Source organism: Akebia trifoliata, chromosome 5 (assembly GCF_017979445.1).
Source record: "Akebia trifoliata isolate Shusen 1 chromosome 5, ASM1797944v1, whole genome shotgun sequence".
Lineage (NCBI taxonomy): Eukaryota > Viridiplantae > Streptophyta > Magnoliopsida > Ranunculales > Lardizabalaceae > Akebia > Akebia trifoliata.
The window spans coordinates 32,468,979-32,484,052 of NC_141379.1; the positions used below are offsets into that span (position 1 = coordinate 32,468,979).

General features: G+C 34.4%; 2 protein-coding genes across 2 annotated transcripts; both read right to left on the reverse strand.

The window, feature by feature from the left end:
* Positions 1-1,982: 1,982 nt before the first annotated feature.
* On the reverse strand, positions 1,983-5,912 carry LOC147402284 (small ribosomal subunit protein eS24z-like). The gene is made up of 6 exons (XM_086443891.1): positions 5,773-5,912; positions 5,347-5,425; positions 5,200-5,241; positions 4,924-5,094; positions 2,324-2,410; positions 1,983-2,236 (listed from the first exon to the last, which is right to left on the reverse strand). Exons 2-6 carry the CDS (start codon positions 5,419-5,421, stop codon positions 2,195-2,197), a joined length of 417 nt encoding a protein of 138 aa, XP_086300017.1. The 5' UTR covers positions 5,422-5,425; positions 5,773-5,912; the 3' UTR covers positions 1,983-2,194.
* Positions 5,913-10,316: 4,404 nt separating this feature from the next.
* Positions 10,317-13,634, reverse strand: WNK1 (WNK family serine/threonine-protein kinase 1). Its single transcript, XM_086443892.1, has 7 exons — positions 13,345-13,634; positions 13,229-13,266; positions 12,869-13,096; positions 12,521-12,741; positions 12,221-12,378; positions 11,691-12,135; positions 10,317-11,596 (listed from the first exon to the last, which is right to left on the reverse strand). The coding sequence occupies exons 1-7, from the start codon at positions 13,417-13,419 to the stop codon at positions 10,548-10,550; spliced, it is 2,214 nt and encodes a 737-aa protein (XP_086300018.1). The 5' UTR covers positions 13,420-13,634; the 3' UTR covers positions 10,317-10,547.
* Positions 13,635-15,074: the final 1,440 nt, after the last annotated feature.

Sequence of the window (15,074 nt, forward strand, 5' to 3'; positions counted from 1 at the left end):
CATGTTTTGGTGAATATTTGAAAAATCCCATATGTTCAGACGGTGAAATTACTAAATAAACCTTCACAGAGGGATTGCATTCTAGATATCCCTAACTTTGGGGCCTCGACTTGATGGTCCAGTTAACCGACGTTTTCTTTCATTAGGCCCCCCTCACCTATAAATCGTTGAGATCAACAATTATAAATCATCAATCTCAACATTTGAATTCAACCATAGAGATCGATGATTCAAATCACTAAGATCAACAATTTAGTGGTTGATCACAAAGATTTGAATGATGGGTCTTAGGGGTGTCAATGGGTGTACCTATTTAACCAAAATTGAACCAGAATTAGAACTAGTTCTCTTTTTATTGGAATCGATTAGAACCGGATCTAAAATGGAATCAAATCGATAGAAATCGAAATCGGAACCGTTAGATTATATCCAATGGATACCCGAAACCGATTTATTTTGTCATTTGTTTCCATACTATAGATGATTAGAGATTTTTTTTTTTTTTTTTAATTTCAAAATAAATACATGTTATATAAAATTCTTCAATTTTCCATATAAATTATTAATTAGAGCTTAAAATGAGTTATTCTTCTAAAAAATTATTACTTCTAATTAAGGTAAAATTTTATTTTTGAAAAAAAAAACCATTACTTTGTATCTTTAATATAACAAATTATAACTAAGTTGCTAATTTTGTTGATAATATGTTAAATTTTTAAAAGAAAAAAATTATAATGATTTAAATTACTTTTTTTCTCATTCGATTATTGAGAATTAAAACCGATAGGTACCCGTGATTTTTGATGGTTTCTATTTCAATTCTGATTTCATTTATTTTGAAACCGGACCCAAAACTGATCTAAATATAATGATTATGATTCTAAGTTCCTTAGAGACCAAACCAGAACCTATTTGAGTGTCGTTTTAAAATGGTCCGGGGCATTAAAGGATTTATTTTTACTGAATTATCAAACTATTATCCAAAAGTTAGGGTGCATTTAGAAAGAAATTCTTACCACAGGGTTCATTAAATAAATTTTTTCATTTTACAAACTGATGAAATACTCCTTAGCCTGTCTCTAAAAGAAGAGTTGAGTCAAGGAATTCGGAGGGTACGTCTAAAATCTATTTCATCCTTTTATTTTTCGAGTTTTGGGCAACGTATGTAATGGAAACATAGTTTCAAATCATGGGAACATGTTCTTGCTCACAGAAACTTGGATCAACAAATTACATTAGGGCATCCCCAAACTGCTAATTACATTAGGGCATCCCCAGACTGCTTGCATTGGTCATCTGTGATTTTGTAAGATCCCAAATTGACTTTTCTGTGAGCAAAAAATCTCTCTGATTGCATCTTGATCATGATCATGGGATGATATACTCTCTTCAACTCTACAACCTTCTTCAAATTTTCTCCTTTAATATCTCTTGATCTCTTCTCTTTCTGATCATCACCATCAATTTAGAGGGATTTTGAGGATTTTCTTTTCCTTGATAACTATGTTGAAACTTCTCATCTTTTCATTCTTTTTCAGTCCATCTGATCAAGGACATTTTTATATTTTTACTTTTTTTCTTTCAATGTATTTTTAACATGTCTTGGTTATCTTGTATGAAAATTTTAAAATCGTGATCGATACATCAAATATCTCACTAAATATAATGTGAACGATGAATCATGTTGAATTTCTCTTTCAGGAACGAGCTTGGGATGACTCAGGCAAGTAATCTGAATCTCGGACCATACACACAAACATGAACAAAAAGTATCCCATTGTTTAGAAAACAAGTAAAAAATGAGAAGTGCCTCCATCCTTTAATGCCTTAATTGGATTTTATTAAAAATACTTGCCACTAATACTGATACCCTCTATCTCTTGAAGTCTAGATGGTGTACCACAACCCCAGAACTTCACTGCCACCACTAAAATATCATTGCAAAGCTTAAATATTTTTGTTTGAAAGATGATAAAACTATGTTGAATCAAATTGTATGAAACTTAAAATATTCTAAAGATGTTTTCTCCAACACTAAACAACCTCTTAGAGTAGAGTAGGAATTTTAGAATATCAAAATAACAAGAAGAAAACGTGTTCCTTTGAAAACACTTAAAAGGGCAGGGTCAAAAGAAGGGAGAAAGAAACCCACCAATAAAATTGTCCCATTTGGCCAACTCAAACAATGGAGAGATCATTTCTTCTTTCCTGCCTTGGCAGCATCTCCAGCCTTGGTCTGCACATGAGAAACAGGAAAAAGCATTTAAAAGTGAGTAGTTAAACAAAGGAGATCGAAGATAACAAAGGGAAAGTACTTCCTCACCTTCTTTACTCCACGGATCTTCTTGGCCCTGTTCTTCCTTTCCTTCATTTGCTTCCTTGACTTTTCTACCTTTGTATCTAACCCATTCTGCCATCATGAATTGCAAACAAATATCACTCAAGAATCAAGAGGAAGTGAGAGAGCAGTTGCATGAGAAATTGTGTTATGTCGAACAATGCCATTACATTTACAAGATATCTTCAATTTCTTCGCTCAGAATTCATGGGTTGATCAAGAAAACATCAAATACACCAAACCAAAGTTCCCCACCAGTGCCACATTTATATCTGACTAGAATGTTTTCTCTTCATTTATCATTTATTTCATCAATTAATTATCCATTAAAATTGTTTATTGCAACAGCACAAAGACAATATAAAATTCTTCAAAGAAGATGCCTTTATACACCATACAGTGTTTGCACCCAAAAAAAAAAAAACATGAAGTCTTTAAAGTCTTCTATTTTAAACCTGTTACCTTGTGAGATTGGATGGTTGGATTATTCCAACTTGAACCACATGCCAAAAATGTTTTCATTCAAAGGGACATTGTGTAAATGAAGTTAAATGGAGTAGCAAAAGGGAACATAAAGGTTGGCAAACATATAGACTTGATTTCTGTACATGGAAAATTTCCTTGAAAAGTCCACATGTGATTACACCTTATTTATGAAGAATTATGTAAATGAAGTAAATAGATGCCATCATAGTTTTTTTTTTTTTCCCCCGTCGATAGTCGATGCCATCATGGTATAAGAAACCGAGAGACTTAGTTTATAATAAAAATCAACAGAACGAGTTCAGTGCCAAAGATTTAGGAACACAAATACATCGGAATATAAGTGACTCCGGGTAGAGGAAATATACACATGTTAAGTGTCGATACCAATACAAAATGTTCAATTTTACAAATCCAGCACACAGACACACACACATGCAGTTTATGCCATAAGTTGAGGGGTAAAATACCCCATTTAATGTGAAGTACAAGGTACAGAAAGAATGCACTTAACTAAGCTTATACATACTACAATAATACAAACAATGCATATATAACGATTAAAAAAAATTTTAAACAACTAATATTGTTTGAGAAAGTATGCCACCTGCCAACATGTGTCTGACACGAGTACAAACACTATCCTAACAATTCCAATTCTTAGATAATGGAGTACCCTTGTCACAAATATTTAGATCGTCTTAATAACATGCCACCATTCTTCCTAGGCCCCCAGACATCTTCCAAACATATTGCACTTTTGATCCTCCTATGCATTATAAAAGGCACTCTAAGTGAACAACACCAGCCTAGGGCATTGAAATAACGATGTAGTGGCAAAAAATATCTGAATTGCATCCAAAATGTAAAACCCATGTCCAAGTTTTACAAAATCCAGCAGCTCTATGGGTTTTAAATGAAAAGGTTTAAAATACTTATTGCAAAAGACAGTAAACTTACTTGTAGGTGTCCAAGCATAACAAAGTGAAAGATTACTTCTCCCAAGAAAAATTGCCTGCAATCTAAGCAATAAGCCACTCTACACCCATTGTAGCATCTTCCCTCAGTTCTCTTACTAATTGGAAACTTACTGAAGAGAGGATTTCTAAGGAGGTTATTAAGTGCTTAGAATAGGAGCTAAATATAATTAAAAAATCATAGTTTTGAATAACAACAGCTTAAAACCCCTCAACTCAGAAAAGGAGGTTATTGATGTACTCCTGGATATCAAAGTAAACCATGTTTCTTTGGTCCAAGACTCATAAGTGAGTTCAAGAGAGTAATTTTAAGAATTTGTATTAAGCTAGGATTTCTAGATTGTGTGTTGCAAGTTGGTCTATTTTGCACCATCTTCCAAGGGCAGCCAGGAAGTAAGTGTATGTGTGTGTGGGTGTGCTTGAGTTGTGCTCCTTTGTAGATATCCTCAACTTATCTTAAAGAGGGTGACTAAATGATTTCCGAAGATGGAAACTGAGTAGTTTTTTTCAATCATGTGTAACAGTGTAAGTGTATGTTTGTGTTGGTGTGCTTGAGTTGTGCTCCTTGGTAGATCTCCTCAACTTATCTTAAAGACGGTGACTAAATGATTTCCAAAGATGAAAACTGGGTTTTTTTTTCTTTCTTTCAAACTGACAACCCTCTTTTCCATAAAATCCACTGCAATCTTGATAAAGAACGCAAAATTGAAGGGGGTAAGTGGGCAACACTGATATACCTGTGGCCCTGTGCTTATAATTTATCCTTTTCACCATTGGTGATATTTTCAAGTTATTATAAGTATTTCCATTTTGAGTACGCAAAAAAGACGCTGGAAAGCAAGGTAATATTAACAATGTCAACTCTGGAATGCCATGACAATAAGTATTAAAAGCGAAGCAAACATTTGCAAATAAAGATAAACTAGGTAGGAACTAATCACTTGGCACAAAACAAAAGTTGTAGAATTTACTTCCAAGAAATTAAAACAAAATACAAGAACAACAGAACACAAAACCATATATCTACTTTCTGTATAGCTTCCAAAGCACAGTATGAAATATCCAATTGAGAAAAATAGATGGGAAATAAAAACAAATGAACAAGCATTGGACATCCATTTTTACCCTGATAAGTCTGTACTTTGGCTCATACTTCTTTGCATTATCAACGGAATCATAAATCAACCCAAAACCAGTGGATTTTCCACCTCCAAAGTGGGTCCGGAACTTGAACACGAATATAGAATTCGCATCTTTCACCTCATACATCCTAGCCAATTTCTCCTTCAACTCAGCCTATGACACATTGAGAGAAAAAGATTAACCACACTAACACAAAATTAGAGATCATAAAGAGGAATAAATATAAGTATAGAACAGAACGAACTCTAAAGTCTAAACCTTTGAAACATTAGGTCTTCCCGGATGCAGAACATCAATGACCTGTTATAGGAGAAATCAAACAATTAGGGTCTGGACATTTACACTTGGTTTCTTTCTTGATGAGATCTGAATCAAATTGGAGAAATCAAATTATATAAAACTCACGAATTGCTTCCTCGAAAGAAGTCTGTTGGTCATGAACTTCCTCGTTCGGATTGTCACTGCTTTGCTGTCCGCCATGATTCTGGTAACAAAAAGCAGCTCTCGGATTAAAAAAAAAACACACACACACACACAAAAATAGCGAACTTGAGACATAGAAAACCCTAAATCCATGCAAACTTTACAGAATGAAAATCAGATTATGGTTTCTTATTTTGGAAATCTAAAGCAAAAGTAATCGAGCAGACTGCGATTTCTGTTCAACCAATCGATTTAATGGCGGAGAGATTTCACTAATCTATAAAACGTAGAGTTCTTCGAAAAACCTTAATTTTCAGTTTTCGTTGATCGAGATTTGAATCAATGTTGGAACATAAACAGAACCTAAAAACCCTAATTTTGAAGTAGAAAGTAGTAACCGAGACTTACTCTGTTGACCTTTCACCGTCTTCTCTTCTCCTTAGAGTGCTTGCGATGCGAGAGACGACAGAGAAAGGATTTAGGGTTTTGGGAGGATGTGGGGGAAGCTTATAGACAGAGATTATAGAATACAAACGATTTGACAAGTATAAGCCAGGATCTTAAAACCCGGTATCTCGTCTCGGTTAGACGAGTCAAATCGTTAGAACCGGTTTAAATTTTGTTATAAAATTAGATAGCTTCTATTAACACAACAACTTTTACTTATAACACACCAAATCATATGTGTGCATTCGATTATTCTCAAAAGTATTGGTGTGTTGTAAGTGAAAGTTGGTGTGCCACATGAATCATAAGGGTCTTTTTGTAATTTAAAATATTAATTAAAGGTAGCTTGTAGATAATATAAGAAATATATATATATATAATATAGATATATATATATATATATATTATATATATATATATATATATTATATATATATTTATCATTTTAAGAAGCAAAATGTTGAACGACTTACTTCGACACCATGCTCAACACTAAGCTGATGTGGCAGTGTTGTTTCTCCAAGTAAAAAATATATGGTTCTTTCAGCATTGCCATGGCAGCAGTGTTGAAAATAATGTCGAAGGAAGTCAATTTAGAACTATGTTACCTAGTTAGTGGGTTCGGTCAATTCGAATTTGGGTTTGGAATTCATGGTTTATCAATCTAAAACGAACCTGGTTCGTAGGGGATAGGTAGAGAAAATTCATTTTTGGTTTCGCTTTGATTTCCTAATTTGGTTCACTGGTGCACATATATAATTCAAGTATACATGTTATAATTACAATTATAATATTAAAAAAATTAAGTGAAATAAAATAATCTAAATTTAAAACATAAGGAATAAAAAAAATTAATTAAAAAAATATTTGGTTCGTCAAACCAAATTGGTGGGTTCATGGTATGCTTGATTTTACGAATCGTACTGCAAACTAGTTCACTTCTTGCCGGTTCATAGTTCAGACTAGTAGAAATGAATTGGGTAACATAGGTTTAAAACGTCTCTTTTAAAAAATACCTAATGCAAGATTGTAACTTATTGGGTTTTGAGAAAATTGACTTCGAATATATAAAGTTTAAACATAAAAGTGGGGACATTTATGGGATTCAAGTTTTGTTATTAAATCACAGTTTCTTAGCCTCCTCTCATTATAATAGAAAAGATATTTATATTTAAATGCATTAACTATCTTGGATGTAACCTATGAGATCATAAATGACTTGTCCGAGTTAACTCGATCTTGAATATATATAATAAAACACAACTGAATTGGTATAGTTGTAAGACACAAATCTTTATGTGGGATCCACTTTAATTATTTTATTATTTTTTCTTTTTACCCCTCAACTTTATTTTCACTCTTTTAACTTTATTATATTTTTCATCTTTTACCTCTCTAACCTCAAAATTATTTAATAATACCCTTCTAATTTTATTTTCTTTTCACTTTTATGCTCTAAACCCTTCTATCAAACTATAGTTTCGTGAGACACACTTTATTTCTTTTACAATTCACCACCTATAATTTTATTATATTTCCTCTTTTATCTCTTTGGCCCACTTTATTATTTTTTGTTTTATCTTTTTAACCTTAAAATTTTTCAATAATATCTCAAACTCATTAATTTCGTGTCATTTTTTAGTTGTGTTCGTATCAAAATTGCCACCACCTACTCCAACTTCATTTTCTCGCTTTTATCCCCTTAACTTGAGAGAAGATGCATGTGCTATAGGCAAAAGGGCAAACTCCATTCCTTTTGTTCAGTATGAATTGATTTGTTATGCTAATGTTTAGTACTTAATGTAGGGTTACATCAATAGACTTGGGGGGGTAAATTCATTGAGATCCTTCCACTTTTACTTTTGCAATCTCTAATGGATGCTCACTTAAGGACAATCTCCAAAAATACTTTGCTACTCAACTCAATCTTCGATTCGATAAAAAAAACACACATGAATATATCAAATTGTGTATCTTTACCTTTGTCTAACTTATAGTTTATATATCTCTCCTTGGATTCCTCCCAAATCTAAACATCTCAATCCAAGTCTATCCTTAAGTTGAAAATTTTCTTGCCATGTATTTACTTCCTTATTACATGAGATTTAGAGTTATCCTCATGCCACATGGATGACAATCATTTTTAGCCGTTTCCTCTGTGTGACAAAGATATCGCCATTATTTTTAGAGGCGCTTATGTGTTAACTTAAACAATGAGTTATACCAAAGACTTGGGAGTTTATGTTTGCACTCAGGGCCATAGTGTCATTTAATGGGTCTTCATGTTTGAACTTAACCAGAATTCATGGTGACTCCCTTTTCGGAAAACATTTATGCCAATAACCTTATGTATATGACATATTATATATGGACTCGAGATTTTATGTCATGCACTTACAAGATTCATGTTTGAAACATAGAATTACAAAATATAATCCAATTGCACAATTGGTATGACATGTTATTTTGAATTCGTAGTATTGATCTTTATTTTAATCATACTTGGGTGCAATTTCTCACTATTTTTGAGCTTCCCGATCCATGGAGCTTGTCATCTTACTTGGAGAGATCGGTTTTTGTGTGAATCTCTATTGCATCTCTTCTTTCTCAAAGGATGATTTGTAGCTAAAGACTTGTATCATAAATGTGAATCCATAGATTTAATCATTCACCTTGAGGGCATGAGTAATTAAGCACATAGGCGCAAATGGTGCAAAAAGTTTAACCGTCACTCTGTGAGGTCTAAACTACCACCACCTCTTTAGTCGACATCTACGAAGGCCCACTCTATAGCAACTTTCATTTTGGTATCCATCTTTCAAGCTCTTTCCTAAGACATTGTGGTGGCTTTCATTCTGATACTCTTTTCAAGCTCTAGTAGCTCCTTTACCTGACATCCTCAATGACTCACTCTATGATGGTTTTCACTCGGGTACCTTTTTTTTTTTTTGTCTTTGTCGGATACCTTTTTTCTATATCACTCCTTTCGAGACTTACAAATACCAAACCATATGCCAAATAGTAATCACTTATCTCTTTGGGGACCCAAGTCAACTAGAAAAATCCTAATGACTAACATAGCGAGGAAAAGGGCCTTACTATGCCTCATCCACAGTCAAAAGACTTCGAGATGCGTAAAAAAAGACTTTGATATTTGTTACAAATCTCAAGGACTTTTTCAGAAATCCCGATGCCTTCTTGACGGTGGATGAGGCTTAGTAACTATGATAGTAAGTCTAGTCGAACTCAATCCTAATAAAGGTGTAGTGGTGGGGAGTTATCAAATGAAACACTTCTTTTTTATTTTTCTTGGCTTTTAAATTGAGTTCAACCTGGGAAGGGTTGTCTATAAAGACACTTTTAAAAAGTGTTGGAAAGGAATCTGTGTCTACGTGTGTGATTGAACACCACTTTTTCACTCTTGAGGTTACAAATATGAGATTGATAAGAAGACAAGTTTTCTACCTTCATCATCATCACATTATTAATGTTGAAAATAAAAAGCATGAAAAACACCCCAATCATTCGAAGCCAAATGGGCGATCCATCCCTCTCTCTTGTGACCTACCATTTCACCTTTCAATCTCATCCTCCCACTTTTAATTGACTGAAATCCACTGTTACCATTAATTATGAGAGCTTATGTTGCCACAACATTTATTTATTAGAACAAAGATGTTTTGGGTGTGAATAACCATTTTAATTTTTAATGATTGCATCCCTTTTATTTCTTTAGAATAAGCTCTTCAATTTCAATTTCTATTTTTATTCAGGTAAAAAGCTGTTTGAGCTCTAAAGGGGCAAGTAATGAGAGTAAGAGTGATCGAGGAAGAAATCGAAGGTTGGCCCCTTCATCACTATTTTTTTATATATATTAAATTGTAACCATTTTGGGCGTCTATGTCCTTGATTGGCATGTTATATATATGTTAGTTTTATTAATTGGTATGCTATAAAAAGTTGGTTTGGCAATCTAAACTATCTTAATTATTTTTGTTACAAATAATTTTCAAAATTGTCTAAGAAGTGTAACTCTGATTTTCCATCTCCACTAATACTTGGAGATGTAATATTGAACTATGATTCATCACTTGAATGTTTCACGTCGATATGTTAGAGCTAATGGTTTAAACTTCCGTAAGATTTCAAAATATATATGTTGAGATTGAAATGAAACATTGATCCAAACCATTGAATGTTTCAAAATGTCTCAACTGAGACGACTCGATTTTCTCCTGACCAAGACATTGCCTCTAGAAAAGATATTAAACCTTGGTTGTTCTTTCAAAACCACTTTGTAATTTTCATGAAGACACCACACATTTATAGTGGGGAGTGGTCTGTAGCCCATAGAATTCAATGTGGTATGTAAGGGACAGTAATGACTCTGAGATTCCTACCTATAATTGGCCAGCCAAGACTGACATGGCCAATAATTCACTTCAATACAAGTACGTTTATAAATAAAATTAAATTAAAACGCACACACATACACACAACAGAGATAGAGGAGATTAGGATACCTTCTTTGGTAATTTATGGAAAATGGGGAATGTACAACGGACTCAAATTTCATATATGTGATGGCTATTGGACAACATACAAGCTGTAAATTTACACTCTTCACAACTACAAAACTACATGTAACAAATTAAGGGGTGGATCAAATAAATAAACAGCTTGTATGTGTGTGTGCGGGTCTTAGTCAAAAAATCAGGAGGAAGAGCCTTACAGACTTAAGCATCAACAGGAAGGGATGTTGTCCTGTGAAGAGAGTGTGGAAGCAATGCTCCTCTATAGAAACTCTTGGCAGTGAACATGTGATCTGGACTTAAGGATTCAGTGGTCGCCTCAGAAATGCAGTCCATTCGGGTCTTCTCTGAATTGGGATGGTTACTCCAAACATGAGCATGGACGGAAACAGATTTAAGTTCATTTTTCTCTCCTTGAAGTGGGTTTGAAACTGAAGAAGAAAACAAAACTGGGTTTTCTGTGGCGTGTTCCCCAATGTCAGAACCCGGAGACAAAGATGAAGCTTTTGAATTTTTTCCTCCTAATTGTCGATTTCTTAGCTCCCTAAGCTCCATCTGATATTTTGCTTTAAGCCATCTCAATTCTTTTCGGATCTCATTTTCGTATTCATCCGACAAGGCACACGCCAATGAAGGAATTATGGGGGATGAGAAGAAACTCGGTAACTCATGCATGGAATTTCTTGCATTGGGTTCAACATGATTAGTTAAATCAATAATTCTTTTATCATTCACACACTTATCTTTAGGTTGAGAACATCGTCTGTGTTCTTCATCAGAATGGATCTCTTCTGATCCTTGCTGAGCCCAGATATCTGTAAGGTGTAAGCCATCTGATTGGCTTGAGACTGTGGGTGCTCCCTCAGCCACACAATGTTCGACCCCCTCCACTTGGTACGTGATTTCTTCAAACCTCCCGTGCATAGAAGCGCACCCGTGTCGTGAGCATTGAAGAACTTGTAGGTTCTTGGCACCAGGATCATTCAATGAGTGGTAGTCGATAAGGGAACCATTTGAAGTACGGTTAGAGGCGCAATTGTGACAAAGACCGGCATTTGAGAATCGGGGTGTTTCTTCTATGCCCGGCCCTGGCTTCCACTCCGGTACCAAGGAAGCAATCTCGCCATCAATCATATCTGCTATGCTCGTCACATCTTGGTCGGTTATGTCCAATTCCGCAACCATTTCAGTTGCAACACTCAATGCTGTATCGGTTTCTATATCGAAAGGAAAGTAAATGTTGCGGATACGGCCTGCAGAGAGGATTACAATACCGGAATTGGTTTCCCTCTTATCGATTACTCAAAATAAATAAAAGAAATACAAGCTCGAGAACGAATTTCTAACCTTCTTTATCCGCAATTCTGAGCCTTAACAAGATGCCATCGTCATCTCTCCTCCTCCCCTTGATTGTGATCTCCACATGTGGAGAATGCTGATCATCATGGTAAGTGAACAATTCAATTCCATTGGGTTCAATCTCAATTGGATGATATTCCCACCGATGCTCGGGTTCAAGATCCAAACAGTAATCATTGAGATACCCATTGTTCATGGAACTGTTACAATGACCAAGTTCAAGCAAAGGCTGCCTTAGGAGAGGACCCATCTTATCGATTTCCCTCAGATACTCAATTGGCCTTAAATCGACACCATAATCATCAATTTGGAGAAAAGGATCCATCAAAAGCTCCCTTGCAGAGAGTCTCCTAGACACTGTCACCAAGCATTTCTCAACAAATTTTCTTACTTCGGGATCCTTCACTTTGTATAAAGCATCCGGTTTTTTCCCCTATAGAGAAACACAAAACTTGTAAATGGAGAGAGAGGTTACAATTGAGACACCATGGTGACATGGAAAGATGATAAGTTCTTACAGAGATAACTTTCTTGTAGATCTGAGCAGGATGGGTACATTCACTATAAGGATATTCAAAGGTGACCATTTCCAAGATACACATTCCAAAAGAATAAATGTCCACTAATTCATTGTATTCTTCTTTATAAACCTCTGGAGCCATGAATTCTGGTGTGCCTGTGAATGAGAAACCCAAATACATACATAAACTACGAAATCCACAAAATCTTTCAACCATATAAATCTCAAACAACTTAGTAGTTGTATATAGTGTAAAATTTTGATGAGAATTCAAGGAAACAAAACAAGGTACACTTACCAACACAATGAGCTGCGTGGGATTTACGAAGGATCGCTGCGAGACCAAGATCACCAATCTTCACTTCGCCTTGGTTCCCATTGATAAAGATGTTGTCACACTTGAGATCTCTATGGATCACAGGAGGATCATGGCTGTGGAGATAGAGAAGCCCTTTCAAGATCTGCCTACACCAATGCTTCACTGCTCTAATATTAACCTTCTTATGCTTCTGCCTATATCTACCAACACAAAAAATTAAAATTTACAAAGAAAAACCCAAATCAGAATATTAAAAATCTCAAATACCCAGATTTCAAAATTAATAGTAATAGAGAAACAATAGGAGAAATTCCTAATAAAACTTACTGCCTGAGAGTCCCAGACGTGAACATCTCAGTCACAAAGTTTATGTTCCTGTTTGCAGTGTCAACCCAAGAAGTATAGAATTTCATGATGTGGTGGTGTTTTAAGGTCTTAAGGAGATGGATTTCAGAGTATAGCCTCTCAAGATCTTCAGGGCTTTGTAGAAAATCATAAAGCTTGACTTGGTTCCAAGCAACTTCAATCCCTTCAAATTCATCAAAAGCTCTGTAACTGCATCAGTCAACAAATACCCATTTCATGAAACTGCTAGAGACACCCAAAAAAAAAAAATTCAAGTTGATTTTTTTTTTTTGCAGAAATCTGAAAAGGGTAGGTAGAAAATATGAGGATAGAGGCCATTACACTGTCTTTGAAGCTCCTTTACCAAGGATTTGATTGTACTGAAAACAAAAGATGAAACCCAGAGTTAGATAGAGAGAGAAGAGAGAATCTGAAAAGCCAAAGTGGGGAGAGTTTACCCTTCCATATCTTCCAGATGGATCAACCTCAACAAACTCAGAGTAATCTGGCTCAAGAGGTTCAAGATCATTCATTCTCTAATGTTTCTACAAGCTCTTCTTGTTAAAATTTGCTTCTTTGCTTTTGAGAGATTTAAGGATGGATAGGAGAAGAGAGAAAGATCAACCAAACAAAAGAAAGAAAAGAAAACTAAGAAATAACGTGAAGGAGAGAGAGAGCCTTGGTGAGTCCATCAAGGTTTTCCAACTCATATACAAAATGACAAAGTGGCAACATTTGTCAGGGATAAGGGACAAAACAAGATGACTCTCTCTCTCTCTCTCTCTCTCTGGCCTAGACATAGAGGCCATGCAAGATCACAAGGTATTTCTCGGAAATTTCCTCCATAATGAGATGTTTTATGTATAATTAATTGTTGGGTAAATGAGATCTTCAATACATATGGAAGCTAAATAAAATATGGCACACCATCTCATCAATCTCGAATCTGAACCGTTCAATGATGCCCATCAACTCAAAAATTTAAATATTATAAGTAAGAGTCCTAATTTATTAACTAGACAGTCTTCACTCGATAAATACTCAGCTGATGTGGCACAAATACGAAATCATGACTTCTTTTCTTGAGATACACAACTGGACATTTCCCAAAAAATATGCATCATTGTGTATCTCGATGAAAATAATCTATGATTCTATATTCATGCCACATCATCCCAGTATTGACCTAGGAATGAATTTCTAGTTAAAAAATCATTATTCTATAGGTAATTGAGAGGAGGTTGGTGCAGTGCATTTGGTTGACAAGTAGGGGTTGGGGGAATGGGGAGGGAAGGTAGCTGAGTGTGTTGGTGTGAGTGATTTATGGTTTGAATATCATATTTGACTATATAAATAAGAGACTGGTAATTCTGTGAGGTAGAGACACGCTTAACAATAACAACCCGTAGCGTTTTAACTCTTTATTCTACCTCATTTTCTTATCCAATTTTATTTCATTTGAAATAGAGTTTTGCCGAAGTGACCTCAGGATTGTATCTCACATCGCACTTTCTTAAATTACGAGTAGAAAATCATATATTGTTCCTACACACTTCCATGTAAGGGTGGTAAAGAGATAGATCCTATCGTATCAAGTATTGAGGGAAGGGCATTATAAAAATTTACCAAATTCAAACCTAATTCATTTAATAATCGTGTCAAAAACTTAAACTCAAACCCAATCCATTTATAAATAGGTATATGTGACCCAACCCATTTATAACCTTGTTTAATTAAATTATAAATTTTATTAAAAAATTTAAATTACATTTTCATCACTAAATATAAAATATCATTATTAAAAATAAAGTCACACAATCATAAACTAAGTTCAATGGTAAAAAAATAACTTTTTTTAAAAAACTTTATATAATTTTATCCTTTACAACCATGTGATATCAAATCATGTTTTTGGATGCCATAAGGAGATTTGGTTAAAAACTTTCTTTACTAACTTAGTAAGGAAAGTGTTTTTCATTATTATAATAATAATAATAATTATTATTATTATTGGATAAGTAAAGTGTATTTCATTAGCACATAGACATACTAGTCTTATTTAATAAGGGTCATTTTGCCCCACATGAATCACCATATTAGGAATCAAACACCACATGCATCTAGATGTCAATGGAAAAATAGATTAAAAAATATATAAATATAAATAAATAATATAGTAAGGAAAGTG

Bases quoted from the DNA above. Each gene is read 5' to 3' on its own strand.
- LOC147402284 (XM_086443891.1), bottom strand. From the start codon at position 5,421: ATGGCGGACAGCAAAGCAGTGACAATCCGAACGAGGAAGTTCATGACC. The intron at 5,242-5,346 runs GTGAGTTTTATA...CTCCTATAACAG, and splicing joins TTCTTTCGAGGAAGCAATTC to GTCATTGATGTTCTGCATCC. The intron at 2,237-2,323 runs GTGAGGAAGTAC...TCTCATGTGCAG, and splicing joins AGATCCGTGGAGTAAAGAAG to ACCAAGGCTGGAGATGCTGC.
- WNK1 (XM_086443892.1), bottom strand. From the start codon at position 13,419: ATGAATGATCTTGAACCTCTTGAGCCAGATTACTCTGAGTTTGTTGAG. The intron at 13,267-13,344 runs GTAAACTCTCCC...TTTTGTTTTCAG, and splicing joins CATCTGGAAGATATGGAAGG to TACAATCAAATCCTTGGTAA. The intron at 13,097-13,228 runs GTAATGGCCTCT...TGACTGATGCAG, and splicing joins AAAGGAGCTTCAAAGACAGT to TTACAGAGCTTTTGATGAAT.